We start from the raw sequence: 26,512 nt of genomic DNA on the forward strand, positions 1-26,512 counted from the left end.
TTGCCTGGTCTTAATCTCCCATAAAATTTTTGCATAATTCATACTGTGAAACATTTAAAGAAGGCTAGACAAAATACTCCTTGCATACGAATCACTGATTATGTTATAAATATATCATTGAAAAATGAACCAAACGTGTGAATCATCCTCACGGATTCAAGCCGTGAGAAAAGCGCGTGCCCTGCTAAGCGCAGCACGAAGGGCCGGCAGCCAGACCCAGGACGCAACGCGGCCGCACTCAAAATGCTCCGTCCTTGGTGCCAGAACACGCTTGCCGAAATTATTAATACCAAACTCTGTGCATACCACTCAATAATAACTTTTAGGCCATATCTTTAGTGTATCAGAATAGACCACTGCCCTTGAATTTTGGAAGAGCCAACTGAGCAAAGTCCTAGGAAACCTGGTCTGCGTTGAGTATTGCCTCTGCCTTGAGCCGGCAGTCGGGCTGGAGGCCTCTGGAGGTCCCTTCCACCCCGAACGGCTCCGATTTCAGCGTTATTTTAAAATGTCTGGTTACAAAAAAAGCATCAGCATAGTAGTACCACAATCAGCCTGTTTTTATTGAGAAGCAGGAGGAATCTTCACACTAAGGGTGTTACGCGAGCCTACGCTCGGAGCCCAAAGGAAAGTTTATTGTGTCTTTCCGATTTTGAGAGGGATTTTGCTAAGATCCATGCTAACAATCCGATGAATACTCTTGAAGACGATAAAGCTGACTCACAGGTATCCAGCTGATGATAAAACCCACGTAAAACGGGGCACAGAGCACGCGAATGGCAGAAACAGAGCGTGCGACCTCCGAGTACTGCAGATTTGGAAAGATGTGAGGACAGGATGCAAACGCAGCACAGAGCTATTCCGCACGCTCCACAGACATGTTACCTGAGAAAAGCTCAAATGGCAATAAACAGGGAATATATAGGGTTTTTTTTATTAAGAGTATAAAATGTACCAACAAAGTAAATTTATCAGTTTCACTAAACAGAATTTTGGAATGTGCTTAGTGCCTATCACAAGTGAAGCACTGAAACTCTGGAATTCTGATAAAGCCTAAGAAAGTGAAAATAATAATAAAGAAAGCCTGTAAACGAAAGGTTGTTATCTGTTACACATCAATTGCGCCAAAAAAAAAGGCCAGGTTTCTAAGCTTCAGGCAGACGACGATACCAAACGGAAAGCGAAACGATCCAAGCAGCCGGATGCGCAGCGCCGCAGGGGCCGCGAAGCTCTGTCAGGGAGCGCCGCGGTGCGGCCCTGCCGCCGCTTCCCGCCCCACGCGGCGGCCCTGAGGCGGCGGCGCGGCCGCTTCCCGCCCCACGCGGCGGCCCTGAGGCGGCGGCGGCGGCGGCGCGGCCGCTTCCCGCCCCACGCGGCGGCCCTGAGGCGGCGGCGGCGCGGCCGCTTCCCGCCCCACGCGGCGGCCCTGAGGCGGCAGCGCGGCCGCTTCCCGCCCCACGCGGCGGCCCTGAGGCGGCGGTGGCGGCGGCGGCCGCTTCCCGCCCCACGCGGCGGCCCTGAGGCGGTGGCGGCGGCGGCGGCGCGGCCTCTTCCCGCCCCACGCGGCGGCCCTGAGGCGGCAGCGCGGCCGCTTCCCGCCCCACGCGGCGGCCCTGAGGCGGCGGTGGCGGCGGCGGCGGCCGCTTCCCGCCCCACGCGGCGGCCCTGAGGCGGTGGCGGCGGCGGCGGCGCGGCCGCTTCCCGCCCCACGCGGCGGCCCTGAGGCGGCGGCGGCGGCAGCGCGGCCGCTTCCCGCCCCACACGCCGTGTCCGCGCCTGCGCCGGCGCCGCCTCAGGAAGCCGGAAGCGGCGGGCGGGCGGGGCGCGAGGAGGCCGGTGCGTGGGGCGGCGGGGCCGGGGGCGGCGTGGGGGGCGCTGCCTCTCCCGCGGCGGCGGCGGCCGGGGGGGACGGGGAGGCGAGGAGCCACCGCTGGGGGGGCTGCGGCTCGGCGGCACGTCGTGGCTCCCCGCAGGTTTCCGGCGCCGCGGCTGGGCAGCGGCCTGCCCGGGCGGGGGGCGGCGGCGCTGCGCTGCGGGCAGGGTCGCGGGGTGTTTCGGTAGCTGCGGGCCGGCTCTCGGGGGAGGGGGGGAGCGTCGGAGGAGGGGCCCGGCGAACAGAGCGGGGACTTGGGGGGCCGGAAACTTCTTCCTTCCTAGCGGCTGGAGAGGGGGTGCCGGGAAGTACCAACCGCTCGTGTTTGCCGCATCCTCTGCGGCCGGTGCCGCCTTTACCGGAGACCGCAGCAGCTTCCCGGCGGCTGCCAGCGCACCTCGCCTGCTGGCGGAAATACCCCTCGTTTTAAGTTAGTGGCCGTGCCTGCTTGCCTAGTGAACCTCTGCTTTGCAGCTTTAGTTAGAAGCAGCCAGTGCTCCTTCTGCCTTAAAGCATTAGGAGTTTTGGGGAAAAAATAAATAAAAAGTCAGGTTAGCGGCCAGGCCGCTTTCTGTTATAGTCCCCCCTGCTGAGCAGGTGTCACCAGAAGCGGGGAAATATTGAAAGGAAAAGCTGTCCCGAAACCCTCGAAATACTAATGAGTCATGGAGAAGAGTAAATCAAACGACAGGAGTCCGTGACCTTTAGATCCCGGTGTGGAGCTTCTGACTGATCTTGCAATAGTGAGGCGCGAAGCAATAAAAAGTTCAATATTAGATGTATTAACAGCACCAGTCATACAGTCAGTGATTTTCTTTTTTTCCTTTGAATATGAAACTCGTAGTGAGTGAGTGGGTTTAGGAAGATAATGGGAGACATGGAAAGAAACCATGTCAACAAATGCTGAGTGTTTAGAAAGAGCCATTCTGAATTAGTCTAAGGGGGGAAAGATATTGTGAATCCAGAAGGGGGAAAGAGAAAAAAACAGAAGTAAACATTTCTAATACATTATGGAAGTTATTAAATATTTTTTTAATAATTTGAAGATGAAGGAGACTTCCTCAAAGCTGAGGGAGACTATATCTTTAAATTGAAGGCTGTGACTTTGTTATTATTATAAAAGTAATAGTTTGATGATGAAGTGTGATACTGCAAGATGACTTTATTTTCTGTCAAAAACTTGTCTTGTTTTTTTCACATTGATCCTGATGCAGATTTAATTTGAAAGCAAGAGGGTGGAGAAAGAGAGTTGATCTTGTGTGTAAGCTATGACATCTGTCTCTTTGGGCAACATGATGATTTTGCTTCTGATTGACTACTGAAGTTTTTAGGATTTTAATTGACATTGGAAAAGAAACTCCGTCTTTACTTGATCCTTCTTTACACTTGCTGCCTTCTTAGAAAGGATTTATTGTGTTTCTGAGCCTTGCTATAAGGTGATGAATGTTGCATCTAACTAGGTGACAAAACAGGTATTTACTTGCAATATGCCAGCTGGTGTGTTACAATTAGGAGTTTTAATTATGAAAACGATTTTTTATTATTATTTTACTCAAGACACCATTTTTCAAGTGATTTTCAGAGGGGGCTATATATTAAATTTCCTTGCAAATGTCTTCCTTATCCTCTGTGTCCGTATCATACAGTTCTTTGGCATCTATAGTAATTGCCAGTTGGGAGAAGTTTTGTTATTTCATAACTTAGCAGAGTTAACTGAGTAATGTAAGGAGCTTTTTTGTGTGTGAGAGTTTTTTTTTTTTTTTAACAGCTATACTTTTTAGTTCTTTTAATGCATTTAAACGGCTTGAAAAGATGTCAGCGTGTGACAAGCTAGCTGCTTGCAGCTCCCCAGTGAATCCGTTTAAGAATTGCTGTCTCTTGTTCAATTTGAGGTAGAATCTTTCTTCCCTTGTCTAGGCATTAAGAACATACACTGAGAGAAGCATTAAAAAAAAGTTGCTGCATCATCCTGAATTTTATTTCAGACTAATGTCAAGTCTTTGTGTCGTGTCTGTGCTTTCTGTATGTTACCTGTAATTGCTGGGATGTTTTGGGACAGGTTTATGAGAAACTGCACATCCCTCATAGTGAGGAAGTAGCTAAATGAAAGTATAACATCAGAAATCGTTTTACAAATAGAAATGTGTTCAGTTGAAATCAGGTGAAAATTTCTGCCTCTTTGCTGTGTTGCATGGATACGATAGAAATGCTGAGAGGTTGGAGCCTCAGAGCGTGATGGCTTGCTAGTGCTTCGAGGTCGGAGCACAACTTCTGCTGCTTTCCTGTGGTAAATGTTGAGAGAGACATCTGCTTAGGTTTGGTTTATTAGCCAGCGAGTTATTCAAAAGTACCGACTGCCTTCTGGTAATAAATATGCACAGGAAATGATTTCATATTTCTTTCAGTAGTTACTGGAAAGGCTTTTTTATTTACTTTCTTTTTTGATACCAGTTAGCTGTTTCCTGTTAATTCCTTCAGTGACCAGCATTAGCACAGGCTGTCACAGAGCAGGATTTAGAAATGAGGGAGAAATGTCCTTTAATTTCCTCCCATGGTGATTGATGGTTCTAACAAGTTGAAGATACTTGTGACTACCTACCTAACTCGTGTAATACTAGCTTTTTGTAAGAACTCAGTCTAGTTCTTCCGCGTTTGTGCTGAGGTACAAGTCTGTATCTTCTATTATTTAGTTATTTTCCAGAGCCAAATTGATCTTAAAGATATACTTACCTGCCACCATCTCTTATGTTGTGTGTTTTTTTGTCATGTGTACTGAATCATGGAATTCAGTGATGGAAGTCTTGCTCATCTTAAGAAATTGTGCACGTGATTTTCAGGTTTTCGTATAATTTTCATTACTATATCATTTAAAGACATATTTACAATAGAACAATGATTGTAAGGCTTTCACTTTTCCAGCTGATTTTTTCAAACAAGGTTTGGGGAATAAAGACCTCAAATGCTGAGATAAGTTGTTAAAGATGTTAGTTTTAACTTCTATTAATGTTGAGCTTGCTTTTTCGTTCTTTATTTTATTTCTTATTCCTCTGCTTATTTGTTCTTAATTTCTTCACTGTGTTTTTGGAGCTATATTTCAGTTTTCCTAATTTAAAAAGTCTCCTTCATGTATTTTAATAAATTATAGTTTGATATATTTAACCTTTTATTTTTAAGGTCAAGAATAAACTGTCTAATCCAGAGCAAAGATGCAGAGCACTTCAAATTACCTGTGGCTCTTGTCTGACATTCTAGGACAAGGAGCTACTGCAAATGTTTTTCGTGGACGACACAAGGTTTGTCAGGAATTACTAATCTGAGTAGCATGTAAAATTAAACGTTTTGACATGTTAGTAGCATCATGGAATCATGAAAAACTGTTCAAGAGCTGGGTCTAAGGCCAATGTGTTTTTATAACTACTCACAGGTAGTTTTTAATTGTTAATATATTCATCCAATGAACTGGAGTTGTGTACAGTTATTTCTGTCTGTTTACAGTATGTATTATTAGCCTTTATTAATAGCTAAAATTAATTCTTCATTCCTAATTTTTTCAGTTTTATGCAAAAAAAATATTCCTTGCTTAATAATTTAAACAGAAATAAAATCCTGAGCTTTATTCCATGGTATGTTCTTTACTTCCCACATTTATCTCTATAGAGAAACGCGAAGCAATAGCTAACCAGTGGTGTGCCTCTCCGGCCAAGTGAATTTGAACACAGTGATTCCCCAGTAAAAGCTTGTTAAAGTTTCATAATTGCACTTCTCATCGCCCTTGCTGCTCTGATAAGACAACTTGCAGCTTGGTGTCAATGGGAGGAAAACAGTGCTTGAGCACCAGTAATGTACATAAGTATGCTGTAGAGCAAGCCTAGTGTGAATGCAGGAAAGTTTTGTCCTTAAAAAAAATCTATTGCACGCAAGGCTGCTAATGTAAACTCATTCCTAGTGTGGGCACAGTGTATTGCTATAAAATGGACAGGAGTTGCACACTAAACTGGTGCGGTAGGTGCACGAAAGAGTTGAGGCTTAGTCTCAGGCAAGAACTTTGGTCTCCTGATTAAACTCTTAGCTGTGCTCCTGACACTTACTAGGTACATTTGAATGTGTTTGTGTACCTGTTTCTTCTATTCAGAGTTTTGCATGAGTGGTATGCAGTGCTTGACACTGCCTTCATTTAATATATATATATATATATAGATTTATCAGCATAAACAGAACAATAAAGGGGAAAAAAAGTAGTGTTCAGGTAAAGATGTATCTTAAATTGAGCAGGTCAAAATTCTTAATTGTTGTAGCTATCTGTCTCTCCAATTTGTACAAGTGGCTTGTCTCTTGCTGAAAATTTGTTTCTTTTTCATCTGATTTTTGTGGTCATTCTGAAATGTATGGCCTTTGTTATGCTAGCTGTTCTTTTTTAAAGAACACTTAGATTTTGTGGTTTATCTAGAGTTTCCCTTTTGTTAATCTCCTTACTTCTAGTCTGTTTTAAGCTAGACCAATACAAACATACAGGTTTTTTTTATTAGCATCTTAATTTCCAACTTGGCACAAAATACTATTTTGAAGTATTTCTAATTCCAATGTTATGCTGATGCACACATCTCAAAACACTTGGATAATGGGTATGTGTACATTTACAATCTCAAACTTCTGTTTTATTAACAACTTGAATATTTTTTCAAACAGAAAACTGGGGATTTATATGCCGTCAAAGTATTTAACAGTATAAGCTTCCTTCGTCCTGTGGATGTTCAGATGCGAGAGTTTGAAGTACTGAAGAAACTGAATCATAAAAATATTGTCAAACTGTTTGCTATTGAAGAAGAGGTAATAAAATGTTGATATGGTCTCAGATGTATGGCAGTAAACACAGTGGCTGTTCATTTTGCTTATAGCCTCAGTTATAAAGGATAAAGCACATTTAAAATTTTACATATAATTTTACATATAATTAATATATAATAATAATAAAATAAATTATGTTTACATATAATTTCCATAAATGAGTTCCTCCCCCTTTTTTTGAAATAATATACTGGCTTTCAGTATTTAGCCACAAGTTCTGATTCTTCAGAGCTAGCTCAAGAAGCTAGTCTCCTAAGCTTTATCTAGATTTAGGATTTTTAAGTTGTTTTTATATGTGAATATGTAATATGCTGAATATGAATACGTCTGCTAAGACAGATGGTGAGCAAGATGAATATCGTTCGAGTACAGTAAACACTTGAAAACTGGAGGTATTTCAGTAATCCTAACAATTTTTTGACTTTGCTTTGTAACCAATTCAAATAATGGCATAGTGCATGTAGAATTTTATCTAGGTATGAATTACAGTAATAGTTCTCAAATGGAGACTGATCAGATGAAATGACCAGATGCAGAGATGGTAAAGTAAGAGGAAAGAAGGAGAATTGTTGCCCTCTGGTCTTCCCTGCTACAGTTTCTTGTTTTTTCACTGTTACTTGCTCTGTAAGGACCTAGAGTTGGAAACTTTCTTATTTTTTTCCCTGAAGTTAGAATAAATGGAACAACCAGAAAATTGACTTGTACTTCCTTACAAGTTCCAGTCTGTAGGTCTTCTTTAGCTACTGATTTTTTTTTAACTGTTGAAAATAAACTCCTGTGGCTATACATGATTTTTGATACTGTTTTTATGTTATTCACAAACTTTTTTTTTTTTTTTTTTTATCATTTTCCAGACAACTACTAGAAATAAAGTACTAGTTATGGAATTTTGTCCGTGTGGAAGTTTATATACTGTTTTAGAAGAGCCATCTAATGCCTTTGGTTTGCCAGAGTCTGAGTTCTTAATTGTTTTGAGAGATGTGGGTATGTAGACTTTGCATTTTAGTCTAATTTTTGGATTAAAATAAACTCATGCTAATTTTATTTATTTTAAAATAACAGGAGACAAGGAATTTGACTGTCAACTAATTTAGCAAGTGATACGCTCATACACTGTCACATCTTTTATTCCTATTGGTGTAGTGACTGCATTAAGAAGCCATTTTTGCTTAAAATACTGGTTAAATTCTTTTTTCTATTTCAAAATTGTTATGCATTGAACTGTTCTCTTGTGATTGTTCGTCTCATAATTATAGAAATAATGAGATTTGCCCATGTCTGCCTGCTGTTATAAAAACTTACTCCATTACTTTATGGGAAAGATATTTCTGAGAGCAAAAAATACTGTTATTTAGCTATTGGAAAGAAGAAAAGGCAAAGATGCATAGCATAGTCTCTGCTCGTGTTGTTAATCTAGTGTCACTTCACTTTCTCCTTTCCCCAAGAGGAAGTAATCACATATGTCGTCTTAGTTACATTTCAGTGCTTGTGCAGTGTGTCTATATGCATACATTTAATTCTGTATTGCTTTTTATGGCAGTGGCTGGGATGAATCATCTCCGGGAGAATGGAATAGTGCACCGTGACATCAAACCAGGCAATATAATGCGTGTTATAGGTGAAGATGGTCAGTCTGTTTACAAACTGACAGACTTTGGTGCTGCAAGAGAACTGGAAGATGATGAACAATTTGTTTCTCTCTATGGCACAGAAGAGTATTTAGTAAGCCCATATGATCTCCAGAGGTCCCTTCCAACCTTACCAGTTCTGTGATTCTATGATTTTACTTTCTGTTGAAGTCATGTGTGAGCCTGGGGTCTTTTGTGATGAAAGTTGAATAGGTGAAGTTCAGACTGTTGGGAATTAATATTCAGACATTCATATTACAATTGTTTTTATAACTTTCCACCTTTTTCACCTTGAGTGAGGCTGAGAAGCATCAATGCAAGTATTTTAGGCATAAATTTCTTGCTTCTATTCTCTAAAAATGCCTTCTCATACTTAATATCCTAACTGATACTCTCTTCTGCTGTGGACCTCTGGCAATTTTAGTTCTGTTGTTTCAAAATCATCTGGAGGATTACTGGCCTTCTCTTCTTTAGTGTTGTTTTATTCCACTAGTCTATTTTTAGCAAAAAATTTAGTAAGTTTGGGAAACCTTAATAAAGGGGGCTATCGTATACCTGGTGAGCACTTTTGTGATAGTCCATTGGAATAATTTGTATTGTGAAAACTTAAATTCTATCATACAGGCTAACTTCACTTTTTGATTAAAGAAGTAGATGTTTAGAATGGCGAGTTAAATTGGATTTTTGTTTTTTGTACTGTTTATAAGCCAATTTAAGTTTTTCATATCTGATTTTTTTATTATTATTTTTAGCATCCAGATATGTATGAGCGAGCAGTTTTGAGGAAAGAGCATCAAAAAAAATACGGAGCAACAGTTGATCTATGGAGCATAGGGGTGACCTTTTACCATGCTGCAACAGGGAGTTTGCCTTTCCGACCTTTTGAAGGACCTCGTAGAAACAAGGAAGTGATGTAGGTAATTTAGAAGGAGAATTTTCATCTATTCATAAATCAAGACAGTCCATGAAAGTATTTTATCAAGAATACTTCCTATGTGCATACAGTGCACAGTAGAATAATAGTGGAAATATTTAAGATACGATATTCTTTAACATTCTTCTGTAGCAAATTTACTTTATGTGGAACATTAAGAATTAAATGTCAGAGGTCACTGAAAATATTGATAATTTTCCACACATCTTTCCTTCACCATTGCACCAGCCTCGTCTGTTGCCCTGAGGCATTTATAACTTGGATATTTGGAGTAAATTGCTGTATTCTGAAATGTGTTTTTTCAATGCTGCAAATTTTAGTTGTCCTTTGAATGATTGACCTTTCAGAAAGTCTTGTAATGCCTGCACTACCCATGAAACTGATGTTTTATTAATAGCAGAATTACATTTTTACTTAATATTTCATGCAATCAGCTACTGTGGTTGAAGATGAGAGATAGATCCTGAATGTGAAACAGATGAATGTCTGTGATGTTCTAGGCAGATTCCATTCCCGTCTCATCATAATATAGTTTTATTTTGTTCTTTTCCTTATTTTATTTAAAAATAAAGCTAGTTAGATGGTGTTTAGGAACTTTTAATTTGCCAGTAACTCCTTTTATATTGGTAATCTTTGTCATAGCTGACTCTGATTTTCTTATTTTAAGGAACTGCCCATCCTGTGGTTCTCTCACAGGTATTCTTGTTACTGTCTTATCTGCCTGATGGAGAAGCAAGGAACTGGATTATGTTTTGTATGGAACTCATCCTCTGAAAAGAGGAACACAATTGAAATTTTCTGTTGGAAAATGCCTATAGCTCTTGATTCATTTCATGAAAAATCTGAGAAATACTAGCCTGTTTAGTACAAACTTAGACAAATACCAAATTTTGTCTAAATTGCTGGATGTTTTCAAGTTAAAATAACATCTCAAATCCTAGGTAATATTCTTTCCTTTGATCACCTTTCCAAGTGACTCTTTTTGTAGCTAAATATCATCACTTGTCATGGAACATACTAGAAATTTGTGGGTAAATGCCTAAATTGAACTGCTTTAGAAATCTGACTTTGATTAATACTTGTGGAAAAAACTTACATACTATGTATACATAGTATACTATTATATACTATGTTCAGTATCTGTTACTGATTCCCTTTATGAGGATTAGTTTCCTCGACCTATATATTGGAGGCAGTAATTGAAGATTATATTATTTTTGTAATACATTACAGGTATAAAATAATTACTGGAAAGCCTTCTGGAGCTATTTCTGGAATACAAAAAGCAGAAAATGGACCAATTGAGTGGAGCTGGGAGATGCCCATTTCTTGTAGTCTTTCAAAGTAAGTTTGAACCTTTCATCAAGTGTTGCAATGCTGCTTGAATGAGCTTCTCATGTTATTTTCTCAGTATCAGGACTTAGGAACAGAGGTCTGTGTGCTGCAGTTGTTTGCCCTTAACATTTTAGTAGATCTATGGAGTATATCACTCAGCTATCAAATGTTTTTTCTTCCAAAATATCCATATAGTTTTATGACTGCTAATTTACAAATAAGCACCTAAGAATCTGAAGTGGTATGAGTAGAAGAAAGATTATTATTGTTTCTTCTCCACCCCAATTTCCACCTACCCTCAGAAAGGAGTATTCTTCTTTCTTGCAAGAGTATGACTTCAGACGTTCCAAAGATCAGGCAGTAGGAATTAAATAAGAAAAGTTAGTTCAGAGAGACTTGCATTTTTTCCAGAAGACAGTTCACTTGAGTGCATTTAACATAGTCACATAGTGTCTTTGAAAATTTTATCTCATTTATTGATATTTTGGCTTAATATTTCATAATACTCAGTAGGAGGAGCCATGCAAACTATTTAAGCATGAAGAATAGTTCTTGCTGATGTATCTAATGGGAAGCTATGTGCAAAGAGAAAACTGAAATGTACATACCAACCGATGTAATCCAGCCCTCAGTATGTTAAGGATGATTGTCCCTTTTAACAGATTTCCTTAGCAGTCATAACATGAAGAATGTGATGACAATGTTATCTTAAAAAAACCTCTTATAACTCACTTATCTGAGACTGCTTAAGTACTTAAATTTACAGATATTCTTAAGTACCTTGCTAAGTGCTTATCAGAGCTATTATTCCGTTTCATAGAGAAAGGAGAGAAAAAGTGTTCTATGAACAGACTGTAAAAACAAACTTTCCTGAAAGCCAAATACTTGGATCCATAATATAAAGTGATATAAAGTGGAAGCCTATATAAGCTCTTGCAATACAGAACTTGAAATTTATAAATATTTGTCATGATACTGCTTAGTTATTTTCTGTGCTTATAGTGTACAATAAAGAATCAATTAAAAAAGTAAATTTTTAATTGCATGTCTGCTTATAGTAATATTTTCAAGCAGCATTTAATCAATATTTTTTGCTATGAGTTAGGTACTAAAATGAGTTACGAGTCTGCCATCCACTCACCTATAATGGGGCCATCAGTATGTTTCTAAGCCACTGGCATTCTCTTCAAAATGTTACTAGTTTTTACTGGCTGGATTCAAGTTTGGTATGTTTACGTATTGTTAAAATTTTAGATGAAGTAGTTTTCTGTGATGGTGCAGGAGTAGGATCCAGCAATCCAGTTCAGAAGTATAAACACAAGAAACTTAAAATGATGTTTCTCCTAGAATGGTGATGACTGTGTGATGATATTGTGCATTCTTTGCTGTTTAGCTGTTTAGCTGTTTGTCTGTTCCCTGTTCCCAGATGTCGTGGTAGTCTCCCTTGATCTGCCAGTTGAGCTGCATGCATTTAACTCCATCTTTATCAAGATGAGTTCCATTAATGTTAACAATTTAAATAATAAGTCTCTGCTAACCAGTTTATTTGAATTGAAAGCAACATAGCGTGCTCACACAAGCAGCTCAGCTGGCAAACTATAAATGATAGTAACATCCTCCAAAGGGATTAACTCTGATAGGTGTGTAGAGTGAGCTGGGTAACCGATTGGTGACCCTAGCTCTGTAATGTAAGTTTTTTAAATTGCTTGCCATTTTTTCCAAATTCTGTGAATATTTGTTATATAGCAAAGAAGAAATATGTGGTAGTCGGACCTAAAAAGGAAATAGATAAAGTATGGACATTTTGTCATTCAGCAGAGGGGGGAAAAAGAGCTGGAGTGTTGTTCAAGCTATAAAAGATAGACTTGCATTCATGAGAGAAGTCAAATGAAATACTGCAATTGGTCACAACATGAGAAGATCCAAGCTGTCATGTCTCTTCCTGGTGTACTCTAGGGGTCTGCAAGTATTGCTCACACCTGTCCTTGCAAATATTCTTGAAGCAGACCAGGAAAAATGCTGGGGATTTGACCAGTTCTTTGCAGAGACAAGTGACATACTGCACCGAATAACAATCCACATCTTTTCACTACAGCAGATGACCTTGCACAAAATTTATATTCACAGCTATAATACGTAAGTATGGTCTCCGTATTTTTATTTTCTTTTCTTGTTCTGTCAAACAGTACTGTGACCCAAAATCACCAATGTTACAAATTCACTAGCTTTTCCTTAACATTTATCTAAGTGTAAGTTGTAATGGGCTGTATTCACTGTGCATATAAGTATGTTGATAATAAAATATTTCTAATTAAAATAATTGACAGCAGGATCAACTCATCTTAGTCTTAATCAGTGACAGGACACATTAATCCTTGATGTGTTAACAGTGCTTGAGTTTTATCAACCCAGCCCAGGTTCATATGTGCTGCTATTAAATACATTTATTTCCAAGAAGGTTTTACAAAGAGTGTGTTCAAAACCCTTTTGCTTATCTTGTCACCAAAAATATAAAACATGCACATCATCTGTGTCAGGCATAAAAGTCTTAAAGGATTTCCAAGATAGGTTGTAGATGGCATGTTTAGAATCCTGAGTTATATGGGTTTTGTTTTATGGTCATCAAGTGCTAATGTTAAAAGCTGTGAAGTCTTGTTTATAGTTTGGTATAAAAATACATGCCTTTTCTCTATGTTATGACAGATAATACAAAGCATGTATTATTCTCTAATATGAGAGCAGATACAATTATTGCATCAAATATTGTAGATACAGTGCTGCCCTTTTCCAGTTACTCTTTTCCATTCTGAGATTTGTATTTTGAGAGAGCTTGAGCACTATTTTTGCAAATAAATCCTGTTTGTATCTCTGATTGCTTTTTGAACTTTACTTTCTTTTTTTTTTTTGTTATTTATCTTTATTATTATTTAAATGCAAGCTGCTATATTCAGAGTGACAATATATTAGTACTGCTTTGGAGACAAACTAGTCCCTTCTGTTATTGTGTTTGTGTGAGGATTTTTCTTCTTTTTTAATTATAATTTTCTATAGCTTGTATCCATTGCCTATGGGAAATAGAATACCAGTGTCTTTGGTCTTCCTAATCACTGCTGTTCTAGGAGGTAATCTGGCCACCTGTTAGCATCTGGGTTGAATTTTGGGTGTGTGCTTTCATGTGTAAAATACTGGACTTTTTTTCTTGGAGAGACCAACCTCTCTTTTTAAGAAATGGGTATTTTTGAGAAAACTGAATTGTGCTTCCTTTCTCTCATTTACTGTTTCCTCTTTGTACTGAGCTTCAGACATCAAGTCAAAGCAGGTTTGTTTACATAGACATTTACAAAAATGTGCTTTAGTGGAAAACAAGAGGTAGAGGGGAGTTTGATATTTGGCAGGAAATAGCCTTTTATTTCTTAACAGAGCAAGCTGTAGCCTTAGGCAGTACTGCTTTTTTGTTTGTTCTTTTAAGAGTTGTTTTTAGACATACAGCATTTGATTTATAAATTCAACAGAAATGAGAGGTGTTTATTTAAATAATAAAAAGTTATGAGTTGGTAAGCTATTGTATTTTAGTGAATTTAGTAGTACTGAATATATTGTTTGTATTATAGAGCTGCTATATTTCATGAGTTGGTCTACAAACAGACAAAAATACCATCTCAGAATCAAGAACTGATATTTGAAGGTCGACGTTTAACACTAGAGCCTGGCAGATTGGCACAACACTTCCCCAGAACTACTGAGGAGAATCCTGTCATTGTAGTAAGCAGGGAGGCTGTGAACATTGTTGGATTAATCTACGAAGAAGGTATGTAGAAGTCATTTCTTCCTCCTTAGAGCTATCCTTTGTAAATCGTTCTGGTGGTTCAGTCTCAGTTTTGCGTCTGGTATGTCTTAGACGTAGTGTTTCAAAAAAATTTCTGTTGCATTTGACTCTAAGCAGTTCAATTTTTAAAAAATGCTGAGCATCCAGCATATTTTTACAATAATAGCGGCTGCCTGTAACGTTGCAAGTGCTATGAATGTGAGTGTTTTCATGTTAAGATATAGAGGTGCCTATGGAGTTCTGAGATTTCTGAAGCATGCCATTCTTAATGAGTTGAGAGGAGCTTTGTAGAACGTCATTCAGAGCTAGTTCTGTGGTTCTGCTTCTCGCTAAGTGGAAATTCAAGTTTTGCTTTGTATGTTTTTATTTCTGTTGAATGTAATCAGTCTTTCTGTTAACAGAGGAGGTGCTGGCAACTTACCTTTGTTTAAAGAAGATAATGCCCTAGGAGAAAAAAAAATAAGTTTTTGCATTTGCACTTGCACTCATCACAGAAAGGTATAGAGAAGCCCCTGTGCTGGAGCCCTTTATAAAAAATGAGCTGGAGGGTGTGCCTCAAGTTGAGGGAGCAGTGTTGCTTTTGTCAGTATGTCCTACCTAGTGACTGCTAGGGCCAGCTGGCACTCACCCAGAGGTGCTAAAGGAGTGTGAGTAGATGTGCAGTGTGCAAATGGATTTTCTATCCTTTCAGAACTCTCTAGAAGAGTCAATGAGCATGTGATCAAGGGAGATCCATTTGATACTGGCTCCTAGGGTTTTCTAAAGATATTCAGTGAGGTTCTGCCCCCAAGAGTCTTAGTGAAACTAAACAGCCATGAAATAAGAGGGAAGACAGTTTGTGCCATGAGGACAAACTTAGGGCTGAAGGATGTAAATAAATGGCTTTCTCCATAGTGGGAGATCATTAGCAGAGCCCTGCAGAAATCTATGCTGTGCAGCATATTCAAAAGTGATCTGGAGAAAGGAAGTGAGACAGTTTTGCTGAAGATACAAAATTATTTAGTGTAGTTAAGACAAAGGCAGGCTGTGGAGGTTTGTGGGGGGACCACATGGTGTTAAAAGGTTTGGCAGTAACAGATTAGATAAGCATGCCCGGACCTAGCAGTAAAAAAAAACAAGCAGGATGGGGAGGGGAAACAATTTGAACTTCCTGAGGGCTCTGCACTAATATTGCTCTGCCTCGCCACTCAGGAAAAGACCTTGGAGTTCTAATGGGTAGTTCTCTGGAGACATCCGCTCAATGCTTGGTGGCAGTTGAAATGGCAAATGCAAAGCTAGGAATGGACAGTGAGCGAGAAAGAAAGCATTGTAATGCTCCTGCATGCAGTTACAGTGTGCCTTCACTTTGAGTTTCTGGTCAGTTCTATATCCTCTTCCCACTTCTCTCAAATGGGATATAGAAGAATTAAAATATGTTCCTAGAAAAGCAATAAGGATGTTGAAAGAACTGATTAAACAGACTAAATATTTTCAGCCAAGAAAGAGATGATGGGGAGGATGGAGATGCAGAGGAGTAGCACTGTAGATATCTAATTTCGTAGATGTCTGAGCAGCATGTTGAGGCTGCATAAGGGTTGCTTACTTTCTCTTCTAATAAAAGAACCATTAAATATCAAATTCAGTTGTCATACAGGTTCAAAACAGTCAAGATGAGATACTTTGTTATACAAAGCGTACTTAAACTGCAGATTTTGCTATAGGATGTGTGTGTTAAAGGTTTTGATGGGTTTGGAAAGCTTGCGTTCATGGAAGGGGAAAACAAAAAAAATCTACAAAGGGTTTTGTTAAGCACAAATTTGACCGAATCTCAGGAAGTTCTGAGTGACAAATTGTAGGAAGCTGGAAAAATCTGTCAAGGAATTTCCCTTTGCTGTTATTGTATGCCTCCCTAAGCCTCTGCTGCTGGCTGCTGTGGAGGACAATGTACTGAGCTGGGTGACCTCATATAGAGGTATTCTAGGCAGTAGAATAAAATGAGATGTTTTTTACGTTCCTGGCTTCTGATTCAGTTGTGTTCATGAGATCTGATAAGTATTTCTAACATATATACTGATGTATTTATTATTTTATTAAGACCATTCAGACTGAAAATAAGAAAATACAGACATATTTGTTTTATATTTCAGTCTTACTTCCTAAAGTACACCAACGTTATGACTTGGATGGGGATGCCAGTATGGCTAAAGTGAGTTATTATCATTTTATTTTGTACAGCCATCTCAGATAACGATACTGAAATGAAAACTACTTAATTTTCAGATGAACAGTGCTAATAAAACTGTTTTTAATATGCTAGTGAGGATTCTGATTGACAGAGATGTATATATTACTATTTGTTAACAAGTACTCCAAAAGTAAATTTTTCTAAAACCCGGTTTTATTTACAGAATATTTACTTAACTGCTTAAATGTGATACTATTTTGTACAAAAATATATAATTCTCCAACTTTATTTCATTGTTTGCTTTGTAAATCAATCACAATAAAGAACTAAGAACTGCTTCCACGAGTCATTATTTAAACAAAATTTCCATTACAATTGAGGAGAGAGTTGTCTGAGTTAATATCTATATTAATACATTTGCTTCCGTTGGAAAAGAATGTGTTCTTAGTAGTGCCATCAGTTTTAAAAGAAACTTAACTTTCTAACTAAAGGGAGATTAATATTTTAGAGCAAAGTCAATTAACTAATGATCTTTCATAATCTATTGTTCCATAAAAATTACAAATAACTGAAGTTAAATCATTCTAAATACATTTTTCAGTAAGCTAAGTGTTCTCCATGTTAGGTATATTTAATTCTGTAATTTTAACTTTTTATCCATTTGAAAGAGCTTGTCTTCATGAAAATGACTGACTTAATTTTTTTAGGAATTACGATCTAGACCAACGTTAACTTTAGCCATATGTACTTCTGAAAAAAGCATTAAATGTTGTCTGCTGAGAAATCCATACAGTGGAAAGATTATTTCTCTCCTGATTTTTAAAAATCAGTCTTCTAAAGACACAGTGCTTTGTTACTATGTAATGCAGTAATGTGAGGAAAGGAGTAGCTTTCCTGGAGTCCTGAAGTTAGCCAGATTCATAACTGATTTGTGTTCACCTGAGATGGTGTGAAAAACTTAAAGTGAGATCAATAACATTTTTTCTCTCGTCAGAGAGGAATCTCTAGGACTCTGCAGGAGAGTAGATTTTCAATTCAACACACTCTTGCAGCTGTTGAGAATCTTTAGGGGAGAAAAGTAGTGGTTTCATTTCTTTTGTAATTATTCTAAAACAACTGATTGTGCATTACTAGTTGGCTTTGTGACAATCATTTATAGTATGTCTGTAGTATACTATAGTGTAGTATGTTTTTCTGAAAGCTAGAAGTCTTTCAAATTATTAAATAGAAAGTTGTCAGTTGATACTAGTTACTTAAAATACTTTAAATTACAATTTATGAATTAAAACAGCAAGCCTGAAAATGGAATTAGGTGAGTGAAGAGAGGCCCTAGCCATAGGATTTAGATCCTTTAGATCCTTTTATCATTTTTATGAGTTTCTTTTAACATGTGTATTTAATACCTGAACTACTGAACAAATGTACTTGTGACTTTCCAGAAAATTAAAGTAAACCCAAGAGTAAGTGGAGTCATTCTTGTTCATAAGAGACTTATTTTCATTCCTATCTTATATTCCAGCATAACTGGCAAAACGCATTACCATGTCTAACTCTGCCTCCATAATGAGTGTTTGGTCATCTCCCCACTAATATTTGGGCAGTTATGCATTTTATACTACCATCTTCATGTTGCTTTTTCTTTTATTAATGTATGTTGCTTTGTTGTGATTAATTTACTTGGAACAATTGTTCTTACTATATTAGTACTAATGTTGCTTATTTTTTCCACTAGGCAGTAACAGGTATCGTATGTTATGCCTGTAGAGTTGCCAGTTCTTTGCTACTTTACCAGGAACTGATGCGAAAAGGAATACGATGGCTAACGTAAGCAGTTGACTGAGTTTCAGTGAGCATGATGTATTGTTTTAATTGAAATATGTCTTGGTTGTCAATATGTAATTCTGTTATCTTCCAGTACATTAGGAGGTCTTCCTTTTCTCTTTAAATGAGTAGTCTTGAAATTTTTCCCTTTTTTTTTTTTTTTTCCTGACACCGAGGAAGCAAAGATCTTTTTGCTTGATAAGAAGTTTTAGGCATTTGCAATTTCACTTTCTCCTGTGGTTAATTTAAGTATAATCTTCAGTAATGTGCAGGGATAACTTGAGTGGCTTGCACAAGATAGTCTTGTATGACAGTATTGCTAATGTATTTTTAAATGATAGTAATTCCTACTAGCAGTTGTAACTGTAGATATATTATTGTATTACTGATTGCTAGTAAGAGGGCAGTTGAATTTTTGTTATACATTAGTGCTTCACTTTTCTAGGGAAATAATCAAGGACGATTACAATGAAATATTTCATAGAAAGACAGAGGTTGTCATCAAACTGGATTTCTGCAGCAGAAACATTGAGCGAGCTGAGAAAATGTGAGTAGAAGTGCTACTCTGAATGCACTGATTTTTCTTTGTCTTCTGTGTCAACTGTATTTTTAGTTATGTTTATTTACAGATTTTTTTCCATATGAAAATTAAATTGGAATTGGAATGGATTTGTAATGTTAGTGACTTAAGCACCAGCTCTAGTAATCAGTTTTCTCAAATTTGAACATTAATTTTGCTCCTTTACTTAGTGAGAAGTAGAAATTATTATTGGGTAGTGTGTGTTCTTTTTCTTTTTTCCTCTCTGACACAGCTCATTTGCTGTTGTTGACTTTAGGAGCTATAGTAAAGTCTGGACAAAGAATCTAGTAGCTTTCCTTAAAATAGTGCTTTTGCCCCTTAGTTTGCTTGTGTGCATTTATTAAGAATGAATTTAAATACTACTACTTTCACAGTTTTAAGACCTTAGCACTTTTTCCATGGAAGGAATTTTAACGTTCATATAGGAGATATAACAGCTGTAAAATATTTCTGTACATTTGCATTAAGAGATCAAATTCATTAAGAGATCAATTCAGTTGTGAAGACTGTAAAGACAAAAACATAGAGAAAAAAATAGGGTTGCTGTTATAACACTATTTAGTTGTTACACGTGTATGTTGAGACTAGTCTCTGCCTGTATGTTTGCAAAGCTTTTTTTTTTTTTTTTTTTTTTTTCCTCCCATGTCAACTCTTCCTTATTAAGGATATATTCAATGGAAAGTTGTGGAGCATTTTTCCTTCTTTCCTCTGTTGATTAGCAAACAGCTTATTTGCTGCAAACTGTTCAGACTTTTACTCTGAAAACAGAACTAGTAGTTTCTTCACTGGCTTTTCTTCAGTATTCCTTACTAAACAGTGCTTCAACAAGTAATTATCCTCATCAGTGTTTATTAGACCTAGCTCTGTGAGATAAGGATCTTTCTGAGATACTGTTCCCACTGTACAACTTGTGAACATAAGCGCATAAAAATAAACTTCAGAAATATCTACTGATACTTTTGATGTCAAATGGAGATGCTTAGGCCATGATTTTTCAGACTGTTTTGTTATATGCTATTTTATGTGTTTAAACACAGTTTCCGTTACCCTTAGTTGTAGCAATGAGTGCTTGCTTTAGCAAATTAGAAACTGATTCTATGTCAAGCATTTGTAAAATAAAAGACATAACTTTTATAATCTGGAAATCCTGGTTTAAACGACTTGCCTAGCCTTCCGCTGTCTTACAATGTTATTCTTGCTTTTATTGCAGTCCTTTTTCGTCTTTAACGAATCAGGTAGAACTCTATCACATGGATCCTTTGGCAAAAATAGCATGTGAACCTCTTTCTGACTGTCACAGCACATGTGCATAAGGATGCCAAAAGTAAACTGCACAAAAGTCCTCCTTCATCCTCCCTGTGACTTTTAAATTATATTTGTCTGTTCTTGTTAATTCAAATTACAGGGGTCTGCCTTGCAGAATCATGCAGTTGCCCATATGGACTTACTTAGACCTATATAGTAGGAAGTTTTTCAGAGCACTTCCTTTAACAATAATGAAATTTATGCTAAGGGTAACTAATGAATTACTATCTTGTAGCATAAGAGACAACTTCTGAGTTTCAAGGCCACAGAAGAATGGTGATGCATGTTTCTCTTGTCATCCATTGCAAGCTCTGGAAGCAAGTATTTTTCTAGTAGGCAAACTCTTCTGCTCTGATTCTGTCAATCAAATGCTATCTGCAGGAGATGGAATTGAACCAAATTCTCCATCTAAGTTTCATATTTCCTCTCTCCACATTTTTTATTTTCATCTCTGCCAGTCCCACTAAATATTCAGTTCTCAGTCACTCACCTTTCCCAGCAGCTTTTCAGGTGTCCTCACAGTGTCTTTGTTCAGCTCCTTCTTTAGGTTACTTTTGTTCTTAGATACTCTAATACAATCTTTATAATTCATAGAATTCTTCTATGGGTAATTGTTTCCTTTTTTCCTTTAAGTCTGTGTCACAGGATTCTCTAAACTTGCTTCTAGACTTGTATGAAAATCTAGATGCCTGTAAGATGATTAACGCACACATGTAGAACAGCTCCAACAGATCTAAGCCATATTGGAGCTCCTATGTATGTGCAAATTGAACAGCTTGTAGGTGGTAATTGGAGATACCAAGGATTTATCAGAGTTGCTGCATCCATGTCAAGCACATGCATAACAACTCTTGACACATCTGGGCTTGAGGATACTTCCTTTAAGAAAAACATCATCAGTGAAACCAACAAAGCTGGTAACTAGCTAGACAACAGTATACCTGGACAGCCTAGTTACAAATTACCAAATTACAATTATGCTAGTTGACTGACGTGGTTCTTGTTCAATCTGTATTTGGTTCAGATGACTCCTCCTGTCATTCTGCAAGGACTGAGCAGAAAAAGGCCTCTTAGATTTCAACATTAGTTTGCAACTCCAGTGCATTCAATAGCATCTCCTTTACCTCATGAAGTTCAATAAAGGGAAGGAATAATGTCATGCACCAGTACAGGCTGGATGTATACCTGCTGGAGGGCAGCTCTGCAGAGAAGGACCTGGAAGTCTTGGTGGACAAGATGACCATGAGCCATCAATGTGCCCTTGTATCCAAGAAGGCCAATGGTATCCTGAGGTGCATTAGGAACAGCATTGCCAGCAGGTCAGGGGAGATGATCCTGCCACTCTACTCAGTCCTGGTGAGGCCACAGCTCTCAGTGCTAGATCTAGTTCTTGGCTACTCAGTATGAGAGAGACAGATCTACTGGAGCAGGTCCAGCAAAGGGCCACTTCGGTGATTAAGAGACTGGAGTATCTTTCGTATGAGGAAAGACTGAGTGAACTACACCTATTCAGCCTGAAGAAGAGAATCACATAGAATGGTTGAGGTTGGAAGGGATCTCTGGAGATCATCTAGTCCAACACCGCTGCTCAAGCAAGGTCAGCTAGAGCACGTTAGACAGGATCACATCCAGGTGGGTCTTGAATATCTCCAGAGAAGAAGACTCCACATCCTCTCCGGGAAACCCGTGCTCTCTCACTCTCACAATAAAGAAGTTTTTCCTCACATTCAGGTGGAACTTCCTGTGGTTCAGTTTGTGCCCATTGCCTCTTGTCCAGTCACTTGGCACCACTGAAAAGAGGCCAGTCCCATCCCCTTGACACTCCCCCTTTAAGATATTTGTAGACATTGGTAAGATCCCCTCTTAGTCTTCTCTTCTCCAGGCTAAAAAGGACCAGCTCTCACAGGCTTTCCTCCAGCCCTCTGATCATCTTCGTAGCCCTACGCTGGACTCTCCCCAATAGCTCCGTGTCTTTCTTGTACTGGGGAGCCCAGAACTGAACACAGAACTCAAGGCCTCCCCAGGGCTGAGTAGAGCAGCAAGATCACCTCCCTTGACCTGCTGGCAACACTCTTCCTAATATACTACAGGATACCATTGGCTTTCTTGGCCACAAGGGCACATTGCTGGCTCATGGTCAACTTGTCATCCACCAGCACTCCCAGGTCCTTCTCTGCAGAGCTGCTCTCCACAAGGTCAGTCCCCAGCCTGTACTGGTGCATGGAGTTATTTCTCCCTAGGTGCAGGACTCTCCACTTGCCCTTGTTAAACCTCATGACGTTCCTCTCCACCCAACTCTCCAGCCTGTCCAGGTCTCTCTGAAGGGCAGCACAGCCCTCAGGTGTATCGGCCACTCCTCCCAGCTTGGTAGCATCATCAGACTTGCTGAGGAGGCACTCTGTCCCCTCAACCAGGTCACTGATGAAGCAGTTGAACAGGATGGGACCTAGTACTGAGCCCTGGGGGATGCCACTAGCTACAGGCCTCCAACTAGACTCTGTGCCACTGATCACAACCTACTGAACACAGCCCTCACAACTTCAGCCAGTTCTCAATCCACTTCACTGTCCACTCATCTAGCCTGCACCTCCTGAGCTTGCCTGAGAGGGTGCTGTGGGAGACAAAAGCCTTGCTGACATCAAGGTAGACAACGTCCAGTGCTCTCCCCTCATCTACCCAGCCAGTCGTTCCATCCTAGAAGGCTATCGGACTGGTTAAGCAGGATTTCCCCTTGGTGAATCCATGCTGACTACTCCTGATCACCTTCTTTTCCTCCATATGTCTGGAGATGACATCTAGAATGAGCTGTTCCATCACCTTTCCAGGGATGGAGGTGAGGCTGACCAGCCTCTACTTTCCTGGGTCGTCCTTCTTGCCTTTTTTGAAGACTGGAGTGACATTGGCTTTCTTCCAGTCCTCAGGTGCCTCTCCAGTTCTCCAGGACCTTTCAAAGATGATGGAGAGCGGCCTGGCAACAACACCCGCCAGCTTCCTCAGTACCCGTGGGTGTATCCCATCACGGCCCATGGATTTGTGGATGTCAGGTTCACCTGAAAGATCTCTAAGCCGATCTTTCTCAACCAAGGGAAAGTCTTTTGTTTCTCTAGACTTTATCTCTCATCTCCAGGCTCTAGGATTCCTGAGGGACAGTCTTAGCAGTAAAGACTGAAGCAAGGAAGGCATTCAGTAACTCTGCCTTCTCTGTATCCTTTCCCCCCCCCCAGGGCTCCCACCCCATTCAGCAGCAGGCCTACATTCTCCCTAGTCGTCATCTTGCTAATGATGTATTTGAAGAAGCCCTTCTTGTTGTCCTTGACATCCCTTGCCAGATTTGATTCCACATGGGCCTTAACCTTCCTTGTTGCAGAAGAGTGAGAGAAGATTTTATCAATGTGTATAAATATTTGAAGAGAGGGCGTAAAGAGGATGGGATCGGATTCTTTTTGGTGGTATCCAGCGACAGGACAAGAGGCAATAGGCACAGACTGAAGCACAGGAAGTTCTAGCTGAACATGAGGAAAAGCTTTTACTGAGGTTGACTGAGCACTTGAACAGGTTGCCCAGAAAGGTTGTGGAGTCTCCATCCTTGGAGATACTCAGAAGCTGTCTGGACAAGGTACTGGGCAGCCTGCTGTAGCTGAGGCTGCTTGAGCTGGTGGGTTAGACTAGATGATCTCTAAATGTTCTTTCCAACCTTGGTTGTTCTGTGATTCAGAGCAGCAATTTTGAAGAAAAATTACATTCACTTGTGGACTGGAGTAGGACTCATAGATAGAAATTTGCTTCTTACATATTGGCATGTGCCTTTTACGAACAGGCAGGTTTTTCAGTTTATTTAACTTTAGAAGACTTTCCAGAAGTTAGCAAAGGGTGCATGTCCTCTGGAAAAGCTATCCCTTTTCTAGGCTGTGCTTCACAGCATGAGAATTCAGACCTTTTATGTGGAAAAGTAAACTGAGTATTCAGCTTGAGCAAAGAATGTATCATTTTGAAAATAGCTGAGCTGTCTTAATGATGTTAAAAAAAAAATCTGCCTGAGACTCAGCATTAAAAATCTCCCCGTTGATCTGTTTAGCACTTGAATTACAGTCATATGGAAATTTTAAGTATGAACAGGGAGTGCTAATAGTCCAACCTGTAAGGTTTTGGTAGCTCAATCTTTCCAATAGTTTCCAAAGAAAAGCACCTCATGGCACTAAAATATTGGTTCTCATTATCGGAATTAACCAGACAAATTGCTCTACCAACTAAGAACAGTTATGCATCACCACCCACGGAATCGAGAAAGAGCTCTCAATCTGTCAATCTGGTCCGTGTCCGGGCTGGGTGAGGCTTCCTGTGTTGAATCAAATTAAGACACAGGCTGCACACCTGGTGGTGCCCTTCCGTCAGTTCCTTTAAGTTTCAGCTTTGCAACCATACTCCCCCCTGGAACCCAGAGGCTTGGGTTTCCCAGGAGCTGCCCAGCGGGTTATGGGAATAACGCCACCAGATCGCGAGTCGGCATCGTTTATGGTCAGAACTATGACGGTATCTGATCGTCTTCGAACCTCCGACTTTTGTTCTTGATTAATGAAAACATTCTTGGCAAATGCTTTCGCTTTAGTTCATCTTGCGCCGGTCCAAGAATTTCACCTCTAGTGGCACAATACGAATGCCCCCAGCCGTCCCTCTTAATCATGGCCCCGTTTCCGAAAACCAACAAAATAGAACCGGAGTCCTGTTCCATTACTCCTAGCTGGAGTATTCCGGCGGCCAGCCTGCTTTGAACACACTAATTTTTTCAAAGTAAACGCTTTGGGCCCCGTGGGACACTCAGTTAAGAGCACTGAGGGGGCGCCGAGAGACAGGGGCTGGGACGGGCGGTAGCTCACCTCACGGCAGACTGCCAGCTCGATCCCAAGATCCAACTACAAGCTTTTTAACTGCAGCGACTTTACTATACGCTATTGGAGCTGGAATTACCGTGGCTGCTGGCACCAGACTTGCCCTCCAGTGGATCATCGTTAAAGGATTTAAAGTGTACTCATTCCAATTACAGGGCCTCGAAAGAGTCCTGTATTGTATGATTCTATCATTAGTTCTGGTGTGTTGACATTGGCTGTTTTAAGTAATTTTTATTTGGTAATCTTTTAAAAATTACTTGATGAGAAATTATTTGCCTGAAGAATAAAAGTAATGAGAGCAGAATAAAGAAATTAGGAATTGAAGTTTAAAGCCTTTTTTTAAACATTTCAAGTGTATGAAAAAATTCAAAGACTTTTAAAACTAAAATAATTCCTGTGTTATTTATGGCCTCTGAGGTTGTTTGTCTTTCATGGTTGGTGGATAAATACTGTGTTTCATGTAAAAAAAGAGTGGTAGTTATGTTAATCTTTAGATTCAAATAATATTTGGAATGTATTCACAGTGCTCGTTTATTCTCTTATTATCGTGCTATGTGTTTTTCTGTGGTCAGATGTGAGAATTTAATGCAGATCAACCTGGAAACATCAGAAGTGGATGAAATTTCAGAGATACATGGGAAACTACTGCGCGTATGTATCTTACAAAACCAGTATCATTCCTAAAATTTTTTTTCTAGAGAAAAATCCAAATTCAGAGTCAGACAGGTAATGAGGATTTTGAACTGTCATAGTTATTTCTAGACTGCCAGATGTTGTTAAAATCCCAGTGCTGAGATGTGGATATTTTTCTGAAAACAGAGTAAATCTTGTTGCTAGCCCAGGGTATTGAAAGTAGTAAGTCCTGAAAAGTAAAGTCCCATTTACTACAATACTTGAATAAAAAAAATAAAGCAATGAACTGTATCTTTTAGTTTGAGGCTTTTTTTTTCCCTTTCCTTGAATAATACTGAACTACCTCATTGGCTTTCTAAAATGGTGCATGTACACGTACTTCAGAGTGATCTGCTCTAAAATTTGTATCATGTCTTCAGATAGGTAAATAAAAATTGAAAATGACTTTACAGACTGGTGTCCTGTGAAAAATTATTAAAGTTCTCTATTCTAGAAAACAAAAGATGCTTCATGCACTTCTGTTTTGGAGGTTATTTGAAGTACAAGAGTTGTTATGAGTTATGTGAATAGTCATTGTACAGGTTGTTAATAAACTGAAAGAGCAAGTGTAGAAGTAAGTAGAGGATATATGAAAGGAAGAAACATATTGTTGAGGACTTTGAAAGAAAGCACATATTACTTA

General features: G+C 39.2%; 1 protein-coding gene across 2 annotated transcripts in view; it reads left to right on the forward strand.

Moving 5' to 3' along the window:
- The first annotated feature begins 1,811 nt into the window (after nucleotides 1–1,811).
- The window catches only part of TBK1 (TANK binding kinase 1), a 32,321-nt gene continuing 7,620 nt past the window's right edge, over nucleotides 1,812–26,512 (forward strand). The window contains exons 1-13 of one of the 2 annotated variants that reach the window (XM_062567597.1): nucleotides 1,812–1,836; nucleotides 5,048–5,166; nucleotides 6,560–6,700; nucleotides 7,573–7,702; nucleotides 8,259–8,440; nucleotides 9,099–9,259; nucleotides 10,514–10,624; nucleotides 12,572–12,751; nucleotides 14,227–14,423; nucleotides 16,568–16,626; nucleotides 18,338–18,429; nucleotides 18,872–18,973; nucleotides 25,770–25,848. In XM_062567597.1, coding sequence (XP_062423581.1) covers nucleotides 5,080–5,166; nucleotides 6,560–6,700; nucleotides 7,573–7,702; nucleotides 8,259–8,440; nucleotides 9,099–9,259; nucleotides 10,514–10,624; nucleotides 12,572–12,751; nucleotides 14,227–14,423; nucleotides 16,568–16,626; nucleotides 18,338–18,429; nucleotides 18,872–18,973; nucleotides 25,770–25,848 — 1,521 coding nt within the window. In that variant the 5' untranslated portion in view covers nucleotides 1,812–1,836; nucleotides 5,048–5,079. Of the gene's footprint in view, nucleotides 1,837–1,928; nucleotides 1,974–5,047; nucleotides 5,167–6,559; nucleotides 6,701–7,572; nucleotides 7,703–8,258; nucleotides 8,441–9,098; nucleotides 9,260–10,513; nucleotides 10,625–12,571; nucleotides 12,752–14,226; nucleotides 14,424–16,567; nucleotides 16,627–18,337; nucleotides 18,430–18,871; nucleotides 18,974–25,769; nucleotides 25,849–26,512 lie in introns of those variants that run through there. The other variant, XM_062567596.1, reaches the window with a different exon arrangement.

The sequence above is a fragment of the Rhea pennata genome, chromosome 1, assembly GCF_028389875.1.
Source record: "Rhea pennata isolate bPtePen1 chromosome 1, bPtePen1.pri, whole genome shotgun sequence".
In the NCBI taxonomy this organism is placed as follows: Eukaryota; Metazoa; Chordata; class Aves; order Rheiformes; family Rheidae; genus Rhea; species Rhea pennata.